This window comes from Sander lucioperca, chromosome 3 (genome assembly GCF_008315115.2).
Source record: "Sander lucioperca isolate FBNREF2018 chromosome 3, SLUC_FBN_1.2, whole genome shotgun sequence".
Taxonomy (NCBI): domain Eukaryota; kingdom Metazoa; phylum Chordata; class Actinopteri; order Perciformes; family Percidae; genus Sander; species Sander lucioperca.
Genome location: NC_050175.1, coordinates 18,485,165 through 18,508,943, shown reverse-complemented (window position 1 = coordinate 18,508,943; position 23,779 = coordinate 18,485,165). Strand labels below are relative to the sequence as shown.

At 38.1% G+C, this 23,779-nt stretch overlaps 1 protein-coding gene across 1 annotated transcript in view; it reads right to left on the bottom strand.

Annotated features, from left to right (window-relative positions):
• Positions 1-10,540: 10,540 nt before the first annotated feature.
• The window catches only part of spon1a (spondin 1a), a 69,217-nt gene continuing 55,978 nt past the window's right edge, over positions 10,541-23,779 (bottom strand). Inside the window, exons 8-16 of the mRNA XM_035999417.1 lie at positions 21,202-21,403; positions 18,701-18,841; positions 16,929-17,004; positions 16,586-16,768; positions 13,004-13,174; positions 12,727-12,894; positions 12,233-12,397; positions 11,563-11,829; positions 10,541-11,451 (exon numbers count right to left, since the gene is read on the bottom strand). Coding sequence (XP_035855310.1) covers positions 11,288-11,451; positions 11,563-11,829; positions 12,233-12,397; positions 12,727-12,894; positions 13,004-13,174; positions 16,586-16,768; positions 16,929-17,004; positions 18,701-18,841; positions 21,202-21,403 — 1,537 coding nt within the window. The 3' untranslated portion in view covers positions 10,541-11,287. The remainder of the gene's footprint in view (positions 11,452-11,562; positions 11,830-12,232; positions 12,398-12,726; positions 12,895-13,003; positions 13,175-16,585; positions 16,769-16,928; positions 17,005-18,700; positions 18,842-21,201; positions 21,404-23,779) is intronic.

Genomic DNA, 23,779 nt, shown 5'->3' with positions numbered 1-23,779 from the left:
CTCTAATATTAAATCAGTTCATTGCACTATTTAATCAATATTTCACTCATTCCTTCAACTTGACTAGTGGCTGCAAACTAGTGAGGAAGGATTCTTCCTGCACTTTCTGAAATTTTTTTCAATTCTATTGAAGTGATGATATTCAGAGACCACTTGCTGCCTGTGTTGTTTACACATGAAAATGCATATTTTCAACAGCAGCAAATGATATATCATACAATTGAACAATCTGTTGTCTCAGAAGATGCTCCGAGTCTGAAAAATTCATTCCAGCAAATACATTTGAGACCTTCTGGATTAAACACCATGGTCTGCGATTCCATTAAGTTCTCTGCATGCTTCATTTACATGTGCACACTCTGACTATCATTATGAAATACTTCCACAACATGGAAAAATGTAATGAAAAACTGAATATGGACTACCATGTATTCATAAAGAAGTATCATCTAAACAGTCATGTCTATGTCACATTGTCATAGTCACAGTAGAAATGGCATGGCCATCAATAAAGCATTGACTTGCATTGTTCTACTAACATTTAATGAACTGTTTCATTTTATTAAATATTAGGGGTAGATGGAGCAAAATCTATGTGAATAAGAGACAGATTTAAGGACTTTGTTTGCTGATGACTCTTCTTAACCCAGTTGCTTTGTCTTTGAGTCTACTTATCCTGCATATGACATAACTAAACATATATACACACTATAAACACTTCCCACATCCCATGCAAGCCTACAATGCCAAGTGACAGCCAAGCCATAGAACAAAAATAGTTTGAAGCATTTTGGTTAAAGGGAATAACACTGTAGCCAATTCAGGAGTAATAAACAGGATTTGAAGAAGCAAGAGTTATATATATATATATATATATATATATAAAGAGTTCCTTGGTGTGTGTGTGTGTGTGTGTGTGCGTGTGTGCGTGTGTGCGTGTGTGTGTGCGTGTGTGCGTGTGTGCGTGTGTGTGTGTGTGTATGTGTGAGAAAGAGAGAGAGAGAGAGAGAGAGAGAGAGAGAGAGAGAGATTTTAAACGATGTGAGAAAACATTAGAAGGAAGCATTACATGCTCTGGCGCTGCACTGGGAGTCATTAGCTTGTATAAACAGGTCATTCCTCCACTAAGCTCTACTCATCGATTCAGAGATAATCTGTCTTTGCTCCTCCTGCTCACACTAACTGAGCACAGTCTGGTCGGCACTACAGTACATGTTGTCCTGCCAAAAATGTTACCGGTCTGCCACATTATTTAGCACTTTCAATTAAATTATTAATGCTGCAGAATAGCCTTTATTGTGTTTTATTAATGCAGCCTATTGCAGAGAATCAGTTCGTACAATAAACATTCCCTGTTGATGGTGATGTAAAGAAAAAGCTCCCCTGCTGATGCAACCATAGCACCATCAAACCTCTGGTGTCCTTTCTGTTATTGTGTTTGGTAGCACACCTGCTAGCTGTGTGATGCCTTTGTGCATTTGACTAGATTACCGGTATATATAGTTGTAATAAATAGTAATCTGACAGAAGCCTTGCTTTTATTCGTCTATCTCACACAAATCAGTAGAGAATACAAGAACAGTTAATACAGGCTCGTTGGAGGCTTCAAGCTGACTCTGAGATACTTCATCTGTGACCACGTCCTGAATGTAGTTTACACCTTCAGGGAGGGAAAGCTCACTGGAAGATGAGTTGATGTTGTGAGGAAACAAGATGCAAAGGTGTGAATGTATAATCGCTCAATCAAAAACCATCTATGTTCTGGTTTAGTCGTGATCCTCTCTACACACAAATACAATTTTACCCATTTGCTGCATGGGTGACATTTAGCAGCATTTAGCATGTTTGATATACTGCTGTATCTGTGCTCAAGACAAGCGTGGTATGGTGATGAAGGCCTACCAAATTTGACTTAATATGAATTGAACCAGTCTCGTATGGAAACCCATGCATTCTAAAAACGTGAATTAGGATTGGGTAGATGTACGTGAACAACCTATTGGATTGACAAAGGGAAACTTTTGGCAATGGGCTATTACACATGAAGTAGGTTGAAGGAGAACATGGGATATACAATGAATGGAGTATTAACAAATGTGTGTGGAAAAATGTAGACTTTAAGCAAAATAATATGCTTCAGAGCGCAGTATACAAAAAAAGCATGACTTATTAAATGAGTGGTGCAGACAGATGCATTGGTTAGATGAAAGATATCTGTCACATCAGACAGTCGTCAGACAGAAAATTAAAAACCTGGAAGCTTACATGCGCCCAACCTGGCTTCACCACCCTCCTTTTGAAACTGTGCTGATCTCTGGTTGGCGCGACTTTAGTGAGCAGGCGTCTCTACAGCGTAGGAAGATTTTGACATTCAAACAGCATTTAAATTGAAATGTAAGTTGAATTAATTACATGTACTTCACACCTAGAGGTGATACAGACAGCTTGAGAACTGATCATACGGAGCATGTTTTTCTGCCATGTGCCAACATTTTTTTTTACTTTAAGTGAGAAAACAGAGCTCTTTCCTATTCTTGAGGTCTCAAAGCTTTTGTTGAGTCTTGGCAAAACTGCCAGAGCAGTACTAGAATAAATCAGTCTACAGTCAACCTTATAATTTTACAAAATCCTTTTATAACCATCACAGGAACCCAGAAAAATAATTACCTCTGCTGGGGAGGTCACATTTTGTGTATGATAGTCTGCAGTATATCTCAAAAACTTGTGGACAGACTTCCATTAAATTCAGAAGTCCTCAGGCCATGGAATGATTGATTCTGTCTTGATGGTGATCTGGATCTGGGATTTTTATCCTGAAACAATTACCCTATTTAGCCATGACTATCAAAATGACATAGTCATAGACATATAAATCCTAAGGGGATGTGAGAAAACTACTATACCCACTATTTCTGTTAAAAATAGGAACACTATCTGTTGGTGCAGCCTCAAGTTAGAGAATTGTCCAGCTTTTTACTCCTGTGGTGTCTCCTTATTACCTAATTGTATGTCCTAATACCCATACTTTGGCTGAAAAAAATAAGAAAAAACATGAGAACAGATGGATGTGTGATGTTATTCTCTGCATCTCCCTCTGATTCATTGTGACCCAGATCAATCTAGATGGAGGGAAGGAATCAACAGATTTAGTGAGAGAGGGGGGTTCAAGGTCTCTCTGGATGTAGCCACAGAAACATACTGAATACACACATATATTTGGACACACCAACAACCAACATATAACAGCACAATCCCTGTTTGGAAGCTGCTGTTAGGGAAAATCAAAACACATGAGGTTTGTTTAAATAGACATTATAGTGGATTAGAATTGGCTTTAGGAAAAAGACCTAATTGGCCGACTGATGCAACACGTACTGGCATTATATTTTAATAAATAAATTATACTACACCATGATATGTGGCTCATTATAGTCAGGGCTGAATATTCAATTTTTAATTACCATAATACAAATTATGGTATCTGTTAGAGAGGATACATCCAAGACTTTCAACATGTTTAATGTGGTTTGAGGCTAGTCCAAATGCATGGAAGTTAAATTTGGATATTTAGTTGAAACTGTTGAGTTTGATGTCAATAGTTCTACATTATTTAATAGTAGTTTAAATGTACTGACAGCAGCACTCAACCTAACTTTAAGCCCCATTGAGCAAACTAATCTTATTTGGAGGAAGATTATTTGCAGCAGAAAAAATATCTGGATTGTGGCAGGGCAATACAACTTTGCAAATATTCTGAATCAGTCCATTGTTACATTATTTGATGTATGTGTTACATAGAAACATAAAAACTATTGGCCAACACAAGAAATAATTTTCATTCACATTATTAGAATGTCCATTACACTAGAATAACATAATCAAACCTTCCAATTTGTGTTCTCTGTATGCTGTTGAAAATTGAAATACTTATTTCAATTCCGATTTGGTATTTACATAGAGTATTTAAGCACTGGCTAACAGTGTGTTAGTATATACATGGAGACGTATAATAGGCAGTATCTGGACATCCCTAGTACTTGATTCCAATCAGTGAAGATAATTTCTTACAAGGAAAGGGTGAATAACTATCCACCTACCTAAATCTTCAGCATGTCCCTCGGGGCATTAGGGCTATTCAAAAGTAGAGTTCATCCCAGTCCTTTCTCTTTTAGAGATTATAGCTCACACAGACAAGGTGAGACAAGTATTAGAGCACCAGATTATAATTTCTGCTGTAATTTGGGTTAATAATACAAGGTTACAACAAGGTTCATTTATTTGTCATTTTTCAAAATAGGGTTGCACAATGAAATGTAAGTTGTAGTCCCTTCACATTACACACACATATATGTCATATGTACAATTATTTAAATTAGAATAGAAATAAAATTAAACAATAGGCTATACAAATCCTTACACACATGTACCTAGAGTGGGAATGAGGTGCTAAACTATTTAGCATGTCTGGCAATAATCTTGCATTATTCAATGTTCTGTTTTTTTGTTTGTGTTGTCACCCACTGAAGTTTTAATTTACAATGACCCTACAGAAGCCTCATAGTGAGTCTTTGTAGCCTTGCTGTGGAATGCCAGTCAATTTCAGAATAGTGCTCTGTGAATCCCTGCAAAATGCATTTCCCCAGGAACAGAAAGATAATATGACAGGAAAATCATTTTGTGCCATCGCTGTAAAAGGGTTTTTCTAGTCTTTGCCAGCACTAGAAAGGGGTGACAGTAAATGAAAGAGAATTTTTTTTTTTTTTAATTAAACATACACAACACTGGAGCCAGATAATGAGCCGTATCCCCAGGGAGGCAATCTGGAGCCCGGGGCTGCAAACTTCACAAAGAAAAGCCCTGGCTCTGCCTCACAGACTATCATTGTTTATTTAACTAAATATTCTGAAGATGCTATAATGCTAACTGACATTTCACAGATTTCCCCTGTTCCAAGTCTAAACAGGTTATAAACTCAGGACATTGTTTGCTGCTGTGGTCTATAAATTTGTGGAAAGGAGCCTTTGCAGGGCTAGCAACCATATTGATTTTCCCTCTAAGGTTTATTAGTTTATGAAATCCTATATTTCCTCTCTCTGCAGGCTGAAAAACCAATAATAGGGGGAGCTATACTGTACCTGCATTTCCTTCCTCGTTATAAAAACAGAAAGGCAGCTGTATTTATTTATTCTTGTATGTTTTGTCAATGAGTAGATTAACCCAGTCACATTCAAAAATGCTCAGAGGTAAATCAAACCAGTGAGCAGAATGTGCCAACTCACCCACCATCATAGTTCCACAGAGCTTTTTTCACTTATGCTTCACTGCCTTTACAGAGCTAAACAAAATGGTTGCTGTCAAAATGAAAGAAAACAATAATAATCCACTTTATATAACCCCATTCAGTTAAGGTTTTCCCCTGTCATTAAGAATAATTTAAAGGAAGACAAATGATTGTTTAAACTGCTCAACAAAAATTAAAGCTTGTCACATCATGAGACAGATGTCATGCGACAATTTCAAGACTAGGCTTTGTTTCTTTGCAAAATGATTCATAAAGAAGATATAATTTTTTGAAATATTATTGCTGGTGTATTAAGCTTGATTTTATTATTATATATATGTTAATATGTTATCATGTAGATTAGCAGAGGGGAAGGGGGCAATTACGTATCATTATTAAGAGCTTAAATTCTTAAATTGCTTTATGATGATACAGTATGACGTAAGAGTTGTGTAATCATGCTGATAAATGGACCTCCACATCCCCTAACTTAGTGATCTCGTACACCCAGGGCTTTAATCACCTATTAAACACTGGGGCGGGAGGACAATTATAAATGTACGCCATCGGCAACCCAACCCTCTAAGGGGGTCAGGGTCTCCCCCAGGACAATTTTTTCAGAAACTTGACAGCTAATCTGACAATTTTAAAGCATTTTGAAACCAAGATCAGAGGTTCTCAAAGTTTTGACGAATGAGGGCCATTTTAGGGAGCCAGAATATGGTTGAGAGCCGCACAGAAAAAGTGCACACATGTGGCATAGTATGTCATAAAAAAGTCATAGTATAGTATGCCTTTTTAAGTCATAGTATAGTAAGTATATGATAAAAAAGTCAAGGCATAATATGAAATATACAAATCATGAAACAGTCATAGTATAGTATGTCAAAAAAGTCATAGTACTGTATGTCATAAAATGTCTTAAAACATGACATTAAAAGTCATTGTATAGAATGTCATAAAAAATTCACACACTATATTCACATTATATTATGACATTAAAAAGTCATAGTATAGTATGTCATGAACAAGTCATAAAAGGTCACAGTATAGTATGTCATATAAAGTCATAGTATACCATGTCAAAAAAGTCTTAAAAAGTCATAATATAGCATGTCATAAAAAAGACTTAGTCATATTGTAGTAGCTGTACTACAGTGCAGTAGCTCAGTCTGTAGGGATTTGGGTTGGGAATGGTAGGGTCGCCGCTTCGCCGAGTGTGGACTGGAGAGGTGCCAGGTGCCAGTCACAGCACAGATATATAATAAAGAAAATGTTACAAAACGTCATAAAAACGTTCTGTATACTATGTCATTAAAAATTCACAGTATAGCATGTCATAAAAAGTTATAGTATAGCATGTCAAAAAGGTCTTAAAAAGTCATAATATAGCATGTCATAAAAAGTTATAAAAAAAGTCATAGTATAGTATGTCAAAAAGTCATAATATAGCATGTCGTAAAAAATACTTAAAAAAGTCATAGTCAAAAAAAGTCCTTAAAAAGTCATAGTATAGTACGTCAAAAAAGTCCTAAGAAAGTCATAGTATTGTATGTCATAAAAAAGTCATAGCATAGTATGAAAAATAAAAATCTTAAAACAGTCATAGTATAGTATGTCATGAAAAAGTCATAGTATAATATGTCATAAAGAGTTATTAAAAAAGTCATAGTATAATATGTCATTAAAAAGTCTTAAAAAAGTCATAGTATAGTATGTCTTCAAAAGTCATAGTATAGTACGTCAAAAAAGCCACAGTACTGTATGTCATAAAAAAGTCATAGCATAGTATGAAAAATAAAAATCATAATATATAGTCATAATATAGTATGTCATGAAAAAGTCATAGTATGTCGTAAAATGTCTTAAAATATGACATAAAAAGTCATAGTATAGTATGTCACAAAAACATAATATAGCATGTCATAAAAAATACTTTAAAAAGTCATAGTATAGTATGTCAAAAAAGTCCTTAAAAAGTCATGGTATAATATGTTATAAAAAAAGTCTTAAAAAAGTCATAGTATAGTATGTCTTAAAAAGTCATAGTATAGTACATCAGAAAAGGCCTAAAAAAGTCATAGTATAGTACTTTTTATGTCTTTTTTATGACATGCTATACTATGACTTTTTATGTCATGTTTTAAGACATTTAACGACATAGTATGACTTTTTCATGACATAAAAAGTCATAGTATAGCATGTCATAAAAACATCTTTTAAAAAGTCATAATATAGGATGTCATAAAAAAGTCGTGGTATAGTATGTCATAAAAGTCATAGTATAATATCTCATAAAAAGTCATAGTATAATATGTCCAAAAAAAAAGTCATAGTAGGTCTATAGTATGTCAAAAAGTCCTAAAAAAAATCATATTATAGTATGTCATAAAATGTCTTAAAACATGACATAAAAAGTCATAGTATAGCATGTCTTAAAAAAGTCGTAGAATAGCATAATATTAAAAGATCATAGTGTAGTATGTCACAAAAACATAATATAGCATGTCATAAAAAATACTTTAAAAAGTCATAGTATAGTATGTCAAAAAGGTCCTTAAAAAGTCATGGTATAATATGTCATAAAAGTTATAGTATAATATGTCATAAAAAGTCATAGTATAATATGTCAAAAAAGTCATAGTAGGTCTATAGTATGTCAAAAAGTCCTACAAAAATCATATTATAGTATGTCATAAAATGTCTTAAAACATGACATAAAAAGTCATAGTATAGCATGTCAAAAAAGTCCTTAAAAAGTCATGGTATAATACAGTGGTTCCCAACCTGGGGTCCGGGGACCCCTAAGGGGGGCGGCAAAGATCACAGGGGGGGCGCAAATCTTTATCTGGTTTGAGGTTGAGGTAAAAAAAAAATATTTGCACGTTAAACAAATTATGATAAATATATAATGTATACAAAAGTCTGTATAAAAACTATATATTTTTGTTCTCGCTTAAACTTGTAGGCAGGCTACTTAGTAGGCCAAACCACCGGAACCTGGGACCCTGCTGTCATCAGGTCAGCTGCTAGCTGCTAGCTGCTAGCTGCTATTATTCATTTTTCCTGCCGCCACAGCATCACTATTTTATGAACGAAACATGGCGGAGAAACATAAAAGTGCTGATAACTCCTCTGTATCAAAAAAGAAAGTAAGGGAAAGTTACCTCAACTTCGGTTTCAGAGGGGGGGCCTTTCTTAGACACAAGTAGGGGGGGCGCCAAGGAAAAAAGGTTGGGAACCACTGGTATAATATGTCATAAAGAGTTATAAAAAATAACTTCATGAGTTTGCTGTAAGATAAATATAAGTTCGTAATTTTGGTTTTGACAACATGTCTTTTGACCATCAAATCTTACAAGTAAGGGCATTTACCTTTACCAGGAAAACACTTGACAAAGAGACAGCTAATCTGAGATTTGGTATTGAGTTTGAATCTGTCTCATTGCTGATCTGACTGAATAAACAAACATCAGCATGTTACCATTGTCTTCATGAACATGTTAGCATGCTAAAGTTAGCATTAAGCTCAAAGAACCATTGTGCCTAAGAACAGTGTCACTAGCATGGCTGTACAGTTGTGTTGTTAAACAAAGAAGACCCCTGTGTCTTTTGCAGGTGTATCTATTTATAGCTTAGGCAGCCTACATTATTAAATGTGCACACAGATGTTCACAGTTTGAAAAATGCTAAAGGAATTTCATCTCTGTTACAGATTCAGTACACAGTGTGGTCTTCCAACAGTTGAATCAGTATTTGTGACCAAAAGGTAATGGTTTGATCGAGCTGCAGAATCTCAGAGACTGATGATCCATGTTTATTGAGTTTAATAGATACTGTAAAACATCTTACACATAAAAACACTGTGCACTGCTTTCACCACACAGCGTTGTGCCTGAGGCAAGTGTTGCAGTAACCTACAGTACACACAGATATTGAGGCACAACAACTAAACCAGTCAAAATCAAAAAGGTGATGTTTCAGATTAGTGATGCCAAAAGATGCTACCTAACTCATGTGGCAGAGTCCCTCTATCGCCACATCATGGACCTACATTTTTCTCAGTTATTGAAACCTTTGAAGCTCAGTGAGAAACAGGATAAATGAGAGAGAGGTTGGAGAGTTCTGTTTTTTTATGTCAGCAGTGTGGCCTGCCCCCAGAATATAAATATTCATCAATGTGTCCACAGACAGAGGAAACTCATTATAATATCACAGAAACATGGAAGATCTACTGGCATAAACTGAATTTTTGAGTTGATTTTCAGTCTGAGTCGGCTCTCAGAGCAGCTATACATAACCTGCATTGCATTAGACTGGATGAGGTCTAGAGGGGTTTCCAACCAGACCACATACAAAGATAAACAAACGCACATCCTTTGTCCATTTTTTGTATTTAATCCATGCACCTCTTGTCACAGTCTCTGCAGCAAGTTCTGTTTTAACAGCTCAATCACGACTGTATTAATTCCCCATCCATGTTTCCAACGCTTGTGAAGTGTGTAGGCTTCCCCCATGTGTGGTTGTGTTGGCATGGAAACAAGAATGGCATTGTGATGTGTGTATTGATTTTTTCAACTCTGTCCCTGCAGTGAGGAAAGCCTGACACCATCCCCTCCCCCCATCTATTACACCAGAGAGAAGGGGGGCAGATTCTTTCAAGATCTTAGCCAGCACGTGGACATAAAAACTCACTGCACTACAAACCTCTATGTTCCTTTAAAGTGAGAGTACTCCCTCTCTGTAGAGTGACAAAATACATTTGAATGCTCTTCAGTTTCTGTCTAGAAGTTCTGTAAAATTATGTTCTGTTCCATTGCCTTTGACTAGAAGTTGTTCAGTTTGCTACTGTATGAATAAGTATTATTATGAATTATCTGAAATAGGCCGTTCTTCATGAGTACTTTTACTTTTGGTAATTTATACATTGTATATTTTAATGCTGTTTTTACTTGTTGATGTGAGCCCTACTTCCACCAAAGACCAAATTACAATACAATAATGAATAAAACATGCCTCTGTAATTTTAAATGTGTCTTCATTAATCACACTGTCCATTTTGGCCATTATATTTATAGCTTATGTCTAGGTACAGAGGGAAGTTAAGGGAAGAACAAGCAGCCTCAGGAAAGACCAGTCTCCATATGAAAGGCAAGGGATTTAAGCTATGTATCGCCATCTAGTGGCAGCAGAACTTTAAACCATCAGCTGTCTACATTGCACATTTATCCTCCAAAATAAAAAGACAAATCCAGGTGACAAGTTGTCACGTTTACTTTTATTGTAAAGGTGATATTATTCCAAAATATTAATATGTTAGAGGAACAGAGAAGAAAAGGATGAGGAGACATCTAGAAAACATCTACACAAGACTTTGGTAAGAATCTTGGGACACATTCTTATCAAAACATTTCACAGGAAAAAATAACAAAATCTTCTAACAATGCTCAAAATAATATAGATCTCAATCGTGGTGCATCTACATGTACAACAATATAGCTGGGTAAAAAGCCAACTGGGCATTTTGTGTCCTAGAAACAACTGAACAATTGAAGGCGTATAAAACACTGGAATGGCTGGGCACCTGTGCTTTAAAGTCTGGAATATACTGTACTACTTAAGGATACCACAATATATAACAGTTCTTTATCTTTTTATTAAATCAATTTATATTTCATAATTATATTTTTCAAGATATATTATACCACAACAAGTTTACAGTAATCTTGCAAAAGAGTCTTATGTGTATAAGAGCTAGTTTGAAACCAGAAGAATCAGCCTAGTTTAAATCCAGAGTTTTCCAGTGAGATCTTTGAGTTCAAATTCTCTTGATAACAACTGACCTGAGCTCTGGATTTAACCAAGACAGATTCAAGCATGTGCCATTTCAGCCCTAAACAGAGTGCATTGGATCATTGTGTGACAGTGTGCCATGCCCTGTGCTGTTCCCAGCCCCACTGTCATCCCTTCCTCCCTTCAACACCACCCCCGTTCCCCTACTACTTCCTAGCAGGGGTGCACATTACAAGCCCTGATCTCCTTCCTGTCCTTGCAGCTGGACAGCTGGGCGGTCTTAAACCTCTGCTTCACTGTCATGAGCCGTTCTTGAATACCTCCACCGCACAGCTTGGTACATTCTGTCCAACTCGACCATGGCCTCATTTTACACCCTAAGGATAGAAAAAGGAAAAGAGAGACTCAGAATAATTCTTCCTTTCCGATTTTTTGTTAATTATCTGTGTGGCGTTGTAGTTCCTAACGTATGAAGGGTGAATACCAACCTGGATGCTCGGAGGTGACCTCAGTTCGGCCTTGTTTGCTCCTCCTCTTTTCACGCTGTTCCTTGCGTCGTTTCTTCTCGTCACTGTTGGCTTGTCCTCGGTTGCACTTCCTGATCTTACACTTCTTCCTCTGGATGGTTTCAGCACACGGGTCTCCTCCAAACTGAGGCTCCAGCTTCACCATGCGTGTCCGGATAGTATGGCCCTTCCCACAGGACTTATTGCACTCCGACCACTCAGTCCAATCTGACATGACACAGTCTATGGCTGGGGAGACAGAATTGGACAGTGGTTTAGAGGAAGTTGTGAGATGAGAGTGGTAACTGATGAGAAGGACAATAGCTAGGGTTTGATTCGTTTTATCCTAAATTATAGTGACACCACAGAGAATACATTTCTGATTTGCCACAGGGTGCGATTTGTTGTCACATGGCTCTGATGTAGCACTGCTGTAAACTAATAAGCACTGACATAAAAAACAAATGCATATAGTATATATTAACAACTGTCATTCCAAAAACAACACCATAGATTTTTTACATAAATTACAATACTTTTGAGGGACACTCTCATCAGTCTTGTATGTATCTGCATCAAGGCACCGGGTTGCATAACAAAGATGAAATAATCATGAATTTCCATATGTGGGTGTGTGGATAGAAATACTTACGACACTCTGGTAGCATGCATTTCTCCACCTGTTCTAAGTCTTCTGTACACTCGCCCAGCTCCACGGAGGACTTGAGCATGCGCTGTCGTGTCCTCGAACCCTTCCCGCAAGTCACACTGCAGTCACTCCAGTCAGACCATGGAGTCAGCATGCAGGGGATTGTGTCTATACACAACAGGAGTCACAGTTACAGCAGTAACACATACATCCAGTGTTCAGATTTTACCATCACATACATCACATGTGTGAAATATCTCAAATGCAACTGATCACATTTTTTTTTTTTAAACAGTTACATGCATGAATAGTAGCAGCAAAACAGCATCTGGCTTTTTAATCATGAAGGGACATAGGGAGTAGGGACAAAAGCTGATTTAAAAGTTGCGTCGTTCTGAATTCAGTTAGGCTACCGGCCACTTGTGCCTGGCTGCTTAATGAGGCAAAAAAGTAAAAGGTGTCAGGATAGTTGTAGTCCTGAAAATGTTGCTACTCACGACATTCTGGCATCATGCACTTCACCACTTCTAGCACCTCTGCCCCACAAATGGAGCCATCTGCAGGAGGCATCTTCACCATGCGCTCTCTCCTCTTCATGCCAAGACCACAAGTGGCACTGCAGACATCCCATTCACCCCACTCTGTAACCAGACAACTGCTGGGTGCTAGGGGCCAAGAGGGGAAGACAAGGTACAGTAAACCCACAGTGCTACTCACATTCTATAGTATGAACTAATACACTTGGGACAAACAAGGGGACAATGGACAACTCACAGCATTCCTCATTGACCACACAGTTTTCAGTGTCCTCTGTGGGCTGGGTGCAGACTGAGCCATCATCAGGGAACTGCTTCACATAACGCTCCCGGGAACGTGTGCCCATCCCACAGGTCAAACTACAGGGAGACCAGGAGATCCACTCTGACAACATACAGGTGGAAGCATCTAAAGAGTCAAATGACAAAGAGGAAGATGCCAGAAAGCTTCAAGAGATGTAGGTAATTTTGGTAAATGACAAAAAGATTCAAAGGCACAGGGAACTCGAAATTGTGAATCTGTAGCTTAACAGGTGTCATGCATGTTGTATTGCCAATTGCTGTAAATTGCTTCTCTGTTGTTTTTTGACTACATTTTATAATCCTGGTTTAGACGCATGTTTGGCTGAACGCTGCTTGTTGTGAATCTGTTACATTTCTTTATGTAAAATTCTAAACAAAGCCTCTCTCATCTGTTTTAATTGGAATCATAAATTTGTATCATAAATTGTTATACTGTTTTACTCCCTAAAGATGTATCTCCGTGAACCTACCTTGAACCAATCCTTTCCTCTGGTACCTCTTTCTTATCTAGGTACTCTCACGTCATCGAAGTGAATGGAGGTTAGGTTGAACTTGGTGAAATTGTTCTGTACAGTCCTGGTTGTTGGGGGCTCATCACAGACTAATATACAGTTCATGGCTGTGAGATCCTTCGCTTACCTTAATAGTGCGTTTCTATACTTTGCTGTTTCCGAGGTCATTATCGATTTTTATTTGCATCTAATTGAAATGCCCATACTGTCTTGGCATTTGGAAAAATCATTGCGATTCTAAATCGAACTGAAGACATAACTTGTTCTCACAATAAAATAACTGTAGATGCCCTTCCTTTATTCAAAGCTAATGGTTCAAACATACAAAGTCACCTAATTGACAAGAACATTTGCAACTTGCTTTTCTTTGCAACTGGTTTCTTTTTTTTTCTTTTTTTTAATAACTTTATTTTAGGCGTTTTCAATATACAGAAATAAGCATACATACACATACAAACATACAAACTCGAGACATAGTCCCACATTGGTGCCCTCCCCTTCTCCCTCCCCATACACCCTCCCATGGAACCAAGAGTTTGCGTCTGGTTTCTTATGTAATTATGTGAGTCTCAATGCTCAATTTATTATTTTGTGATACCCGATAAATAAACTAGGGTTTTAAAGAGACAGTAAGTTCTGCTCAATAGAGCAGAGGTAACTGAATTGGAAACAGAGCTTCTAGGTACGTTAAGTACTGTAACTTTTCTTACAGTTAACTATACTACCTCAGCAAAATACAATGCAGGAAAGAAATTAGGGTGGTATTGTGTGCATCGAGTCTGATCTAACTTACAGTAGCACATATGGAATGTAACTAAAACAGCACACTATAATTTCAGAGTAGTACTACAGTACAGGTACTGTATAGAGAAACTTATGCATGCTTTCCAAGTAGGCCTGATGAATGTCACATTGCTCTCAGGTCTCCACAAAACTCTGTATCACAGTTTGTACAAAATTGTACAGAATTGCCTTGTTACTGAAATGTGATGTGATATATATATATATATATATATATATATATATATATATATATATATATATATATATATATATATATATATATATATATATATATAAAGCTGCCTTGCCTTACTTGTCTATAAATCTAATATAATATTCACAGACTTGCCCCCTGGGTGCAATGCTTATAGTCTAAAGTCCCAGATGAGTCCCTGATGAAGCCATCAGATCTTTCTCTCTACTGTTCTCTGTACCAAACAGTGAGAGACAGAACAGAGACCTACAGTGAAGCTGCCTTTGGGAACAGTCTTGCTTTAGATCTAAGGACAGAAAATCAGGCTTTCAAGTGACTCCTAATACTAATACTAATAATAAAACGCCCCATGCAACAACACCCATTCTACTGTCTTCATTATTATACCCTTGGCTAGATAAAAAGCTAATCAACATATCCTCTTTTTCTTTTTTGACATATAGGTAAAATATGTAAATCACTTGGCAGATAGCACGGTGGCTCAGTGGTTAGCACTTCTGCCTCACAGCAAGAAGGTTCTGGGTACTCCGGTTTCTTCCCACCATAAAGACATGCATACTAGGACTACAGTTGAAAATTAGCCGACTGGTTAACACTGGCGCATTTACAGAAATGTTGATTAATGTGCATTGTCCTAATCAAATAAACTTACAAACAAACTTAATGTAAATAACTTTGAGCTGCATTTCCGTCCATTGCCATGCAAGGTAAGTAAATATACAGTGACATGTTGTTGTATTGGATCTGTACTCCAGCTCGCTGGATTCAAAATGAAACGCCAACTTTGAGCTTTAATTCCAGGGTCCTTACATCCACATCAGACAAACCATGTAGGAATTATAGCCCTTTTTATACATAGCTTCACCAATATGTTATTGTCATGCCATTGATAATGTGTGTAGGAAGTCAGCAAGGCTATGCTGAAGAAGGACACCAGTGTGTATGCGTTATGTGCACCCACAGGAGGAAGAAGGAGCTACTTTCTCAGCACAGCTAATTTGAATAAATGAGCAGTTTTATTGTGGCATTTCTTTTTCTATTTTACTTTTGTTTGCCTGATTTTATTCAACTGTAGTGCTGAAGTGCTTTAAATGTGCTATTTAAATCAATTAAAGTTGACCATATTATCACGTCTCAAGTAATGGTCTTAATATTTCTGCATATTCAAGGTGAAAAACATGGCACAAATAATTAATCTCTAAAAAGATCAATCCGTCTGCCATTGATCTATAAATAAAGGGCTTCTTTCAATGATGGAAAATCCAACCTATTGATCAACCTTAATTGGTAACCACGTTTGGTTTCATCATTACATAATTTAATCATCTGGGATTAATATAAATCATCCATCCTTGTCATAGACATGTTGGTCAAAGGAAACTTTCACTTGATGGTGGTGCTTGGCAAAAGGTCAGGGGGTCAAACGTCATTATGTTTCATTAGTCATTAGATAAGACCAAATTGTTGAACACAAAGAGTGACAGACTGACTGTAGATCAGTCAGTCTGTCACTCTGTGTTCAACACCCAACCTGCCTCTGGGGGAAAACAAAATTGTATAGAGAGAAAGAGAAAAGACGAAAAAATGAAAATAAAATAAACCTTGAACAACCAGCAGACATAATTTCTTATCTACTTAACATCTTACAAACTATTTTTAATGGCCTCCTGCAATTCAACTTGACTTGCTATAAAATGTAAAAGCCTGCCATTTAAACAAAGCGCTGTCCTTGCCTCTCCTTCTGCTCTCAATTCATTGCTGCAGGAAAATAGTACCTTAGGTATTATCAATGGCCTACACGAATAACGTCAAAATATTAATGGAAGCAGTAATCCTAACATTTCAATAAAATTATCAGAGAATAAAAAGGCTCATAAAGGCGCCTAGTGGATGCTGAACCTTCAGAAAACTCTAAATTAATTCAGATGTCTTTTACGTCATCTGCCACATGGACTTTTTTGTTTTCCTCGTGAACACAGTAACCTTCAGTCTTTAGATAGATACTCACCCTCATCACTGCATCCAGGCCCCATGCAAGGCTCAAAGTCCTGGGTGTGTGGGCAGGGCACACTAAGGTCCAACTGGGCCTTTAACATCCTCTGCCTCATCCGCTTGCCCTTTTCACAAGTGGCCGAGCTGCAAGCGGACCATGGAGACCAGTTGGAGTAGATACACGTCTCAGGGGTATCATCTGCAACATGGTAAAGGGAATAAAGATACTACAATAGCCTAACACTGTTGCTGACACAATGCTTTTCATCTTGTGTGTGTGTGTGTGTGTGTGTGTGTGTGAGAGAGAGCGAGACAGAGAGAGAGAGAGAGAGAGAGAGAGAGGAGAGCAGGATCCAGACCTTCCTCTTTCTCCTCCTGGGCAATATCTGCTACAATGTCATCCACATTGTCCGGCACAATGTTGCACTGTTCGCCCTGCGGACACACAGACACTCAGTAATGTTAGGACATACTCCAGCACTCTGTAGGTGCTCTGTTGCTTCAATTTTCTGCTCTCTTTAAATCCTTCTGTTTGTTTCTGATAGCTATCAGCAAGAGTGACAGCCGGAAAATGGGAAAGTCAGCATAAGCTTACAAATTCTCTTAATTGGGGCATCCACACAATACACAGGGAGAAGACATACTGTATGAGAATAAAAGTCCATGCATTCTAAAATTCTAAAAGTGTAAACTGAGCATGTGTGCATGCGTGTATGTAAAAGATTAGAAATGGGTTGTGGCAAAAGGATCACAGAATAAACTCCCTACAGCTGCCTCTAGATGCCACTGAAGGACTGCTAACCTTTTATCCCTTTCTGGTTTGCAGTCAGAGATCCCAGGGAATGTGTTTCATCACCCATCAAATTATATTTCAGTGGATTTTAATACCTGTCATAAATGTTTTAAGTCACTTTTTTTTCAATGATTTGTGTCATTGTTATTGGCTGAAGGTCTTTTAGGAGCTGCATCACAACTCATTTGAGGCATTATGTAATTTCTTATTCTTGATATAGCCTAAATTAAGAATAAATAACAATGGTGGTGATTGGTCAAAATATTACCCATCATCATCATTCATATATTGACTGATTAAATATCACATTCCCATTTTTGTAATAATACCTTACTTACTTTGAGTTGTTTGATATACTTAAGATAAGATAATCTTTCATTAGTCCCACAGCGAGGAAATTTGTGTTTTGTGTTTCAGCAGCAAAGGGCATAGTTCAATAAGAGGCATCAGTACAAAACAAAAACAAAAAACTTGAAACTGAAATGCACAGTACTTACTACTACAACTACTAAAAATTGACATTTGATAACATCAATTATACCTTAGTATGGTTATATTTCATTTTTGTTGAATTTGAAAAGCAGCAAACAAAACGTGTTGACAGGTGCCCCAATGATTTGTTTTCACCTTGTGAAACGCTACTCCCACACCACAAATACAGGTACTACATCCATCACTGATCAGTTGCTGTATTGATGGACAGGATTAAACTCACTGTCATACCTGCTGAGCAGCGATGAAGAAAAATGAAAGCTGTCTCTCCCTTCCTCTCCGTCTCTGATTTTGAAGCTTTTAAAAGGCATCTATACTTCTGTTCACAATGACGGCAGATGGGAAAGGTTGCCAGTTCTGTTTTTATGTTAATCTAATATGGCTGTTTTATCAGTGTAGCATATCATCTAGAGTGTTAAGAGTGAACTAAAAATACACTGTATGTGAAGATGAGATGCAGAGCTGAGCTGGAAGTACTGGAGAATCACCTCACAATAGAGAAATAAAGCAAGGGTATCAGTGACTATGGAGAGAAAAACAACTTGCAGAGAAGCAATCAAAACAGAACAGACCAACCAAGAACCTTTTCCTTTTTCTTCTTCTTTTTTTACTTGCTGTGAGACAAAAGTGCTAATGACTGCGTCACTTTACTGCACACTGCAGTAATATGTACAGCACAATTCAAGTCTTGTTAGTATATCATTATGGTTATCAATCGCGAATACTGAATGACGGTCTGAATGTTTACCTTCGTTTTTGTTTACCTGCATTATGACAATTATCCTACAAGAGCTACAAAGTATCCGTCTTTGCATCAAGTGCTGACTGGTATGAAAACAGACAGACCTTTCTGGCGATGCGTTCCACAATGACTCTAGCCACTGGAGTGATGGCGCCCCCTTCAGGGTCATAGAAAGGGCTCTGTGGATGATCCAGACTGGTCAGGGGACGGATCTTGTCCTGGGTCACAATGGGCTTGTTGGGAGACTAAAAAAGCACACAGAAAGAAAGAAGAAGAGAAAAAAAAACAGAAAGCTTTAGATTTTTGGGATTTAAAAAAATGACACATTGTCAGGATTTGTTTGAAAGATACATTACAATGAGCACAAAGTCACTCAAAGTTACACAAAGTCCCACAAAGGACAAGTCCCAAAGTGTAAGAGCAGCTGTGGAGGAGCATTGTAGTTTATATGGGAGATGCTCTTATTAGTCAACAGTAAAGGTCTGCCAGCATGGGGTTGATAGAAGTACCACCGCCAGAGGCTGTCTGGAGACAGAAGACCAGCTCATCCTTCATACCCCCCACTGAGACAACAGAAAAAAAACAGGCAAAGAGCAGTTCTGTTTGTTTTTGTGAGAGAGGGAGAGGGAGATAGGGAGAAGGGTAATGACTGGACACTAATTAAAAGATACAACAAAAGTAATAGCACCAAGAATGGATCTCATTACTCTGTTACAGGCCTGTGCCTTTAAAAAAAATTGTAACAGAGAGCCGGAGTCCCACCCCCCATCTAGAATAGCCTCTGCTCCACTATCCTCTGCTACACAATGTATTTTTGGATAGAGAGTTTCTTTCACTGATCTTTATGAAAAGCGTAAACATGATACTTGTGTTCTGTCCTTATTCTCAGCTAAATGGATAGTACAGCAAGTTGTCATTTAAACAAAATGTGTTAATTTGGCATGTTACATCTACATCTCTGAGATGTTAGCTGTGCAAAACTCGTGGGAGTCTCTTTCTTTTATTGAAAATTGTGTATTTGGACAAAAAGAGCATTACAGTGGATACCTTAGTTTCAGATTACTGTATACCAAGTGGTACAGACAACTATCACTGTATTACCTTGATCCTGAAGAAAACTTAAAAACGTGATGATGCTCAGGCAGGTTCTGGAGTTATAAGGAGTATTATAAGTTAACTGCTGCAAAGTATATGTTCTGAATATGGCTGAATAGCCATTACAGTACAGTTCCATTTAGTCAGTGTGAGGCACCAAGTTTATGTAAGAAAGGACAGACGTAGTGTACAAGGGAGGGAGTGCGTGTGTGTGTGTGTGTGTGTGTGTGTGTGTGTGTGTGTGTGTGTGTGTGTGTGTGTGTGTGTGTGTGTGTGTGTGTGTGTGAGTGAGTGAGTGAGTGAGAAAGAAAGAGAGAGAGAGAGAGAGAGAGAGAGAGAGTGGAAATAAATTATTCCTGAGGCTGGCCAAAACAAGCAAGAGAGCACAGTTCAGCGGGTTCATCTGTGAGCTCCAGGAATCAGCCAAATGTGTCACACATGTCGTCATAGAGTTTGGTCAAACGTGTACAGTACGCACAGCCTAATCTGTTAGTGCTGACTGGAGACACTGAGCACGCAGCAGGCAGCACCTCAGGGTGAGGGCGGGTGGGGAAGACTTTCAAGGGTGTTAAAGGAGAATTGAATGGGTGATGAATTGTTACAGACTAGCAGTGTGTTAGGAGGTGAGAGAGGGAGTGACTGTGAGTGTGAGCAGACAGGCAGATGAAGAGGTTGGCGTAATGACAAGGTCAAAACCCGAGTGTGAAGGGAAGACTCAGCTGGTGATGAGAGTGAGGAGGAAGATTATTCACGGGGTAAAGGGTGGAGAGAATAGCAGTTTGCAGAAGGCTGTGATTGCTGTGGAATTGTGGGGTTGTAACCTGAGTTGAGTCAAACTTTGTTTTTGTTGCATGTTGATGATGATAGAGTTCCTTTTCCCCCTAGTTTTTCAATTATAATAATAATCACTGGTACATTTTAAAACAGAATAAATGTGAAATGGTTTCACAGAATAATTCGGTAACACTTTAGTTGAAGGTATCTACATAAGAGTGACATGACACTGTCATGACACATGAACCCTAACTCTAACTCTAACCCTAACCCTAACTTGTCATGACAAAAACCGAATGACACTTAATGACAGAAGCGTTATGTCATAAACGTTTATGACTTGTTTATAATGTTTATGACACGTTCATGACAGTTTCATGTCACTCTTATGTAGATACCTTCAAGTAAAGTGTAACCAATAATTCAATGACAACTGACAAGTTTGACAGTAATGTGTCAAATCTACATTTCAATAAATGTGATTAAAGTTTGTACTAACTTTTAAGGTCTCTAGGCCCTTCCAATGAATCAAATGCTACAGTTTTCAATTTTAACTCTTAGTAAAAGGATATTTCAGTGTTTGCTTTCTTCACCAAAAATACTTAAAATGAATAACAGTTAACTAAGAAAAATAAAATAAAAATAAAAAAAATGTTATGCATGTTGGGCAAATTACTGAAGTGACATAATGCCATAATAAACAAAATTTTTTAAATGCTCCAATGTTCTCACTGACCTCATATGTCACCCCGCTGTCAGTTCCTGCATCCCAGGGGATCAGGTCCTGGACCACCCTCTGGACCCAACCACACTCCTTGGTACACAAGTCCTCAGCAGACAAACCCACATTCCAGTCTGGACTGGGCCCCAGCATGGTCAGGAAGGACATAAGGTGACGGCTCTGGTCCACTGAGAATTCGGCTGAGGGGGGGGCCCGCCTGAAAGAGAGAGTGAGAATGAGGTCTGTGTGATTCAAAGCAGTTTGTAAGTGTGAGTAAGGGAGAGAAAGAGATGTTAGCTGCATCCCAACTGGCCTGTGTCCTTCAGAAGACCTGAGGCTCGGCTGCACCCTAAATGAGATGTCCAGCCTGAACAAAAGCAAGCCTAGTGACGCATGTGGTTATTTCTCGTGAACTTATAGTCATACATTTTCAATTGAGACACCAGAGAGTTGCCCTCAAATGGTGTAAATACAAGAGGAAACGTTTCTGATACCCAAATTAATAAGTTATGACATTCTACTGACAGTGTACCAAGTTAATAGTAATCAACAACAAAACCAGGATGCTGAAAAGTCAATTCAGTCTCTGAATGGGAGGCTGTAAGGAATGAAATGCCATAGTCAGCTAGTGGGAAGGTTTATATAATCGATCCACCAGTCTGGTACACACAAGGGATATCAAAAGATCAAGTTTATTTTAGCCCTGAGTCCATTAATATTAGGTATGTGCCGATGCCAAGGCCAATCAAAAATTTCTGAAACACGTTTGTTAGTGTTGGAGATTAGAGAATCCATGTATTTCAGGGTGCTGGGACTCACTCGCACTGGCACAAGTTTGCATTGAAGTAGGAAACTCTGACTCCTTTAGAGAGAGAGAAAGGAAAGGTACTTACACTTCCTTTAAATAAAGTGCAGACAAATATGTAGTTGACATATTTCTAGACTCACTTTGCCAGACCACATCTATCTCCACAACACATTTCCTCTGTTCCAGCACAAAAGACACACACACACACACACACACACACACACACACACACACACACACACACACACACACACACACACACCCACCTCTGGTCATCTGTCTTGACCAATGATTGACAGCTAAACTAATTAAGAACTTTCCCAGCCAATACAAGATTAATTAAAAGTGGGAAGATTCTTGTTTAAACATAGACAATTCACCAGTAATTCCTTTTCAGCTGTCATCATGCCCATATAAATCCATTTGACTTCAGCCAACTCAGTCCTGCCCCTGCACACTCTGCTAATGATGGCCTCTGAGAATGTGAAATAGCCCTTATCCCCTGGGAACACACAACTTAACTCGACTCTCCCGGGCCTCTGCTCAGTGAGTACTGTATGTCTAAGATTTATCTTAAACAGATATTTGGGCTCTACAAAAAGGTAAAGTGTAATTGACAGACAAGGAGAGACAGAGCAAGTCTGGTAGCAAACGAGGAAGGGATAAATCACCCTAAAGCAGACAACCCCAGTGAAATGCTTTTATTAATCAGAAATGTTTCTGTTTATAAATGTGTGCATATTTTTGTAGATGTGTTGAAATGAATGGTAATAGTTGTCATGGTGTTGCCACATAGATATTTGGAAATTTGATCGATTGGATCTTGGTCCTGCCTTGCTAGCTAACAATGCCATAATAACTGCAGCAGACCTTTTACCAGCTTGTGTTCAATACTTTAACTGACTGGCACTTATTAGAAGGGCATGATTTATTTATTTGTCTAATGTTTTTGCTTGTTGACCAAGCATTCAACTATTTTCAAAGATTATTCTTTGGGCTTTTCCACCTTTATTTGATAGGATAGCTAGGTGAGAAAGGGGCGAGAGGGGGGGGAAGACATGCAGGAAATCGTCACAGGTCGGACTCGAACCCTGGACCCCTGCGTCGAGGCTTTCATACCAAAAATACTTGGTTGCACAGTAGCTAGTAGAAAAAGAGGCTTGCTACACACTACACACACACACACATAAACCATTGATGTCAACCCCAAAAGGTAGTTCTAAGAGTGACAGAAATAAAGAAGGTAGCTCATTAACGGCTATATTCTTGTCTTCAAAAGTTCCTTATTTCACACGGTTGACAAACAGCTTATTTTCTTTAAGCTGCTAATCAAATGTAACCCACAGGACACCAAAGCAGTTATCTGGTTATTAGAAAGACACCTGACAAGAGAGAACGGGAGTGGGGGGACGACAAGGAGCCAGCTGAGTGTTATGAAGGCACTGTAGCTGTCATGGATGCAACAATTTGAATCCAGTGTAAAGTGAATTGGTAGAGAGTGAGAGGATACAGTGCAACAACAAGTTTTTCATTATTTTTTGTAAGGACCTAAAAGTTAACTACTTAAGAAGTCTTTAAGAAACTACACTGCTTACTTGGTGTTTTTGCGTCAGAATCTGGTGACCATTTGTGAGTGACAGAGTGTGTTTGATTGAGTTTGATTAAAAAAGGATGTAATTTTCTTTCATGCTAACAAGTGTGTGAATTCTGGATTTGTACTGTACTAGAATGAGTCACATAGACTTTCCTGAGGTAGTCTATTTTGCTTTTTTATCAGTAGACTTT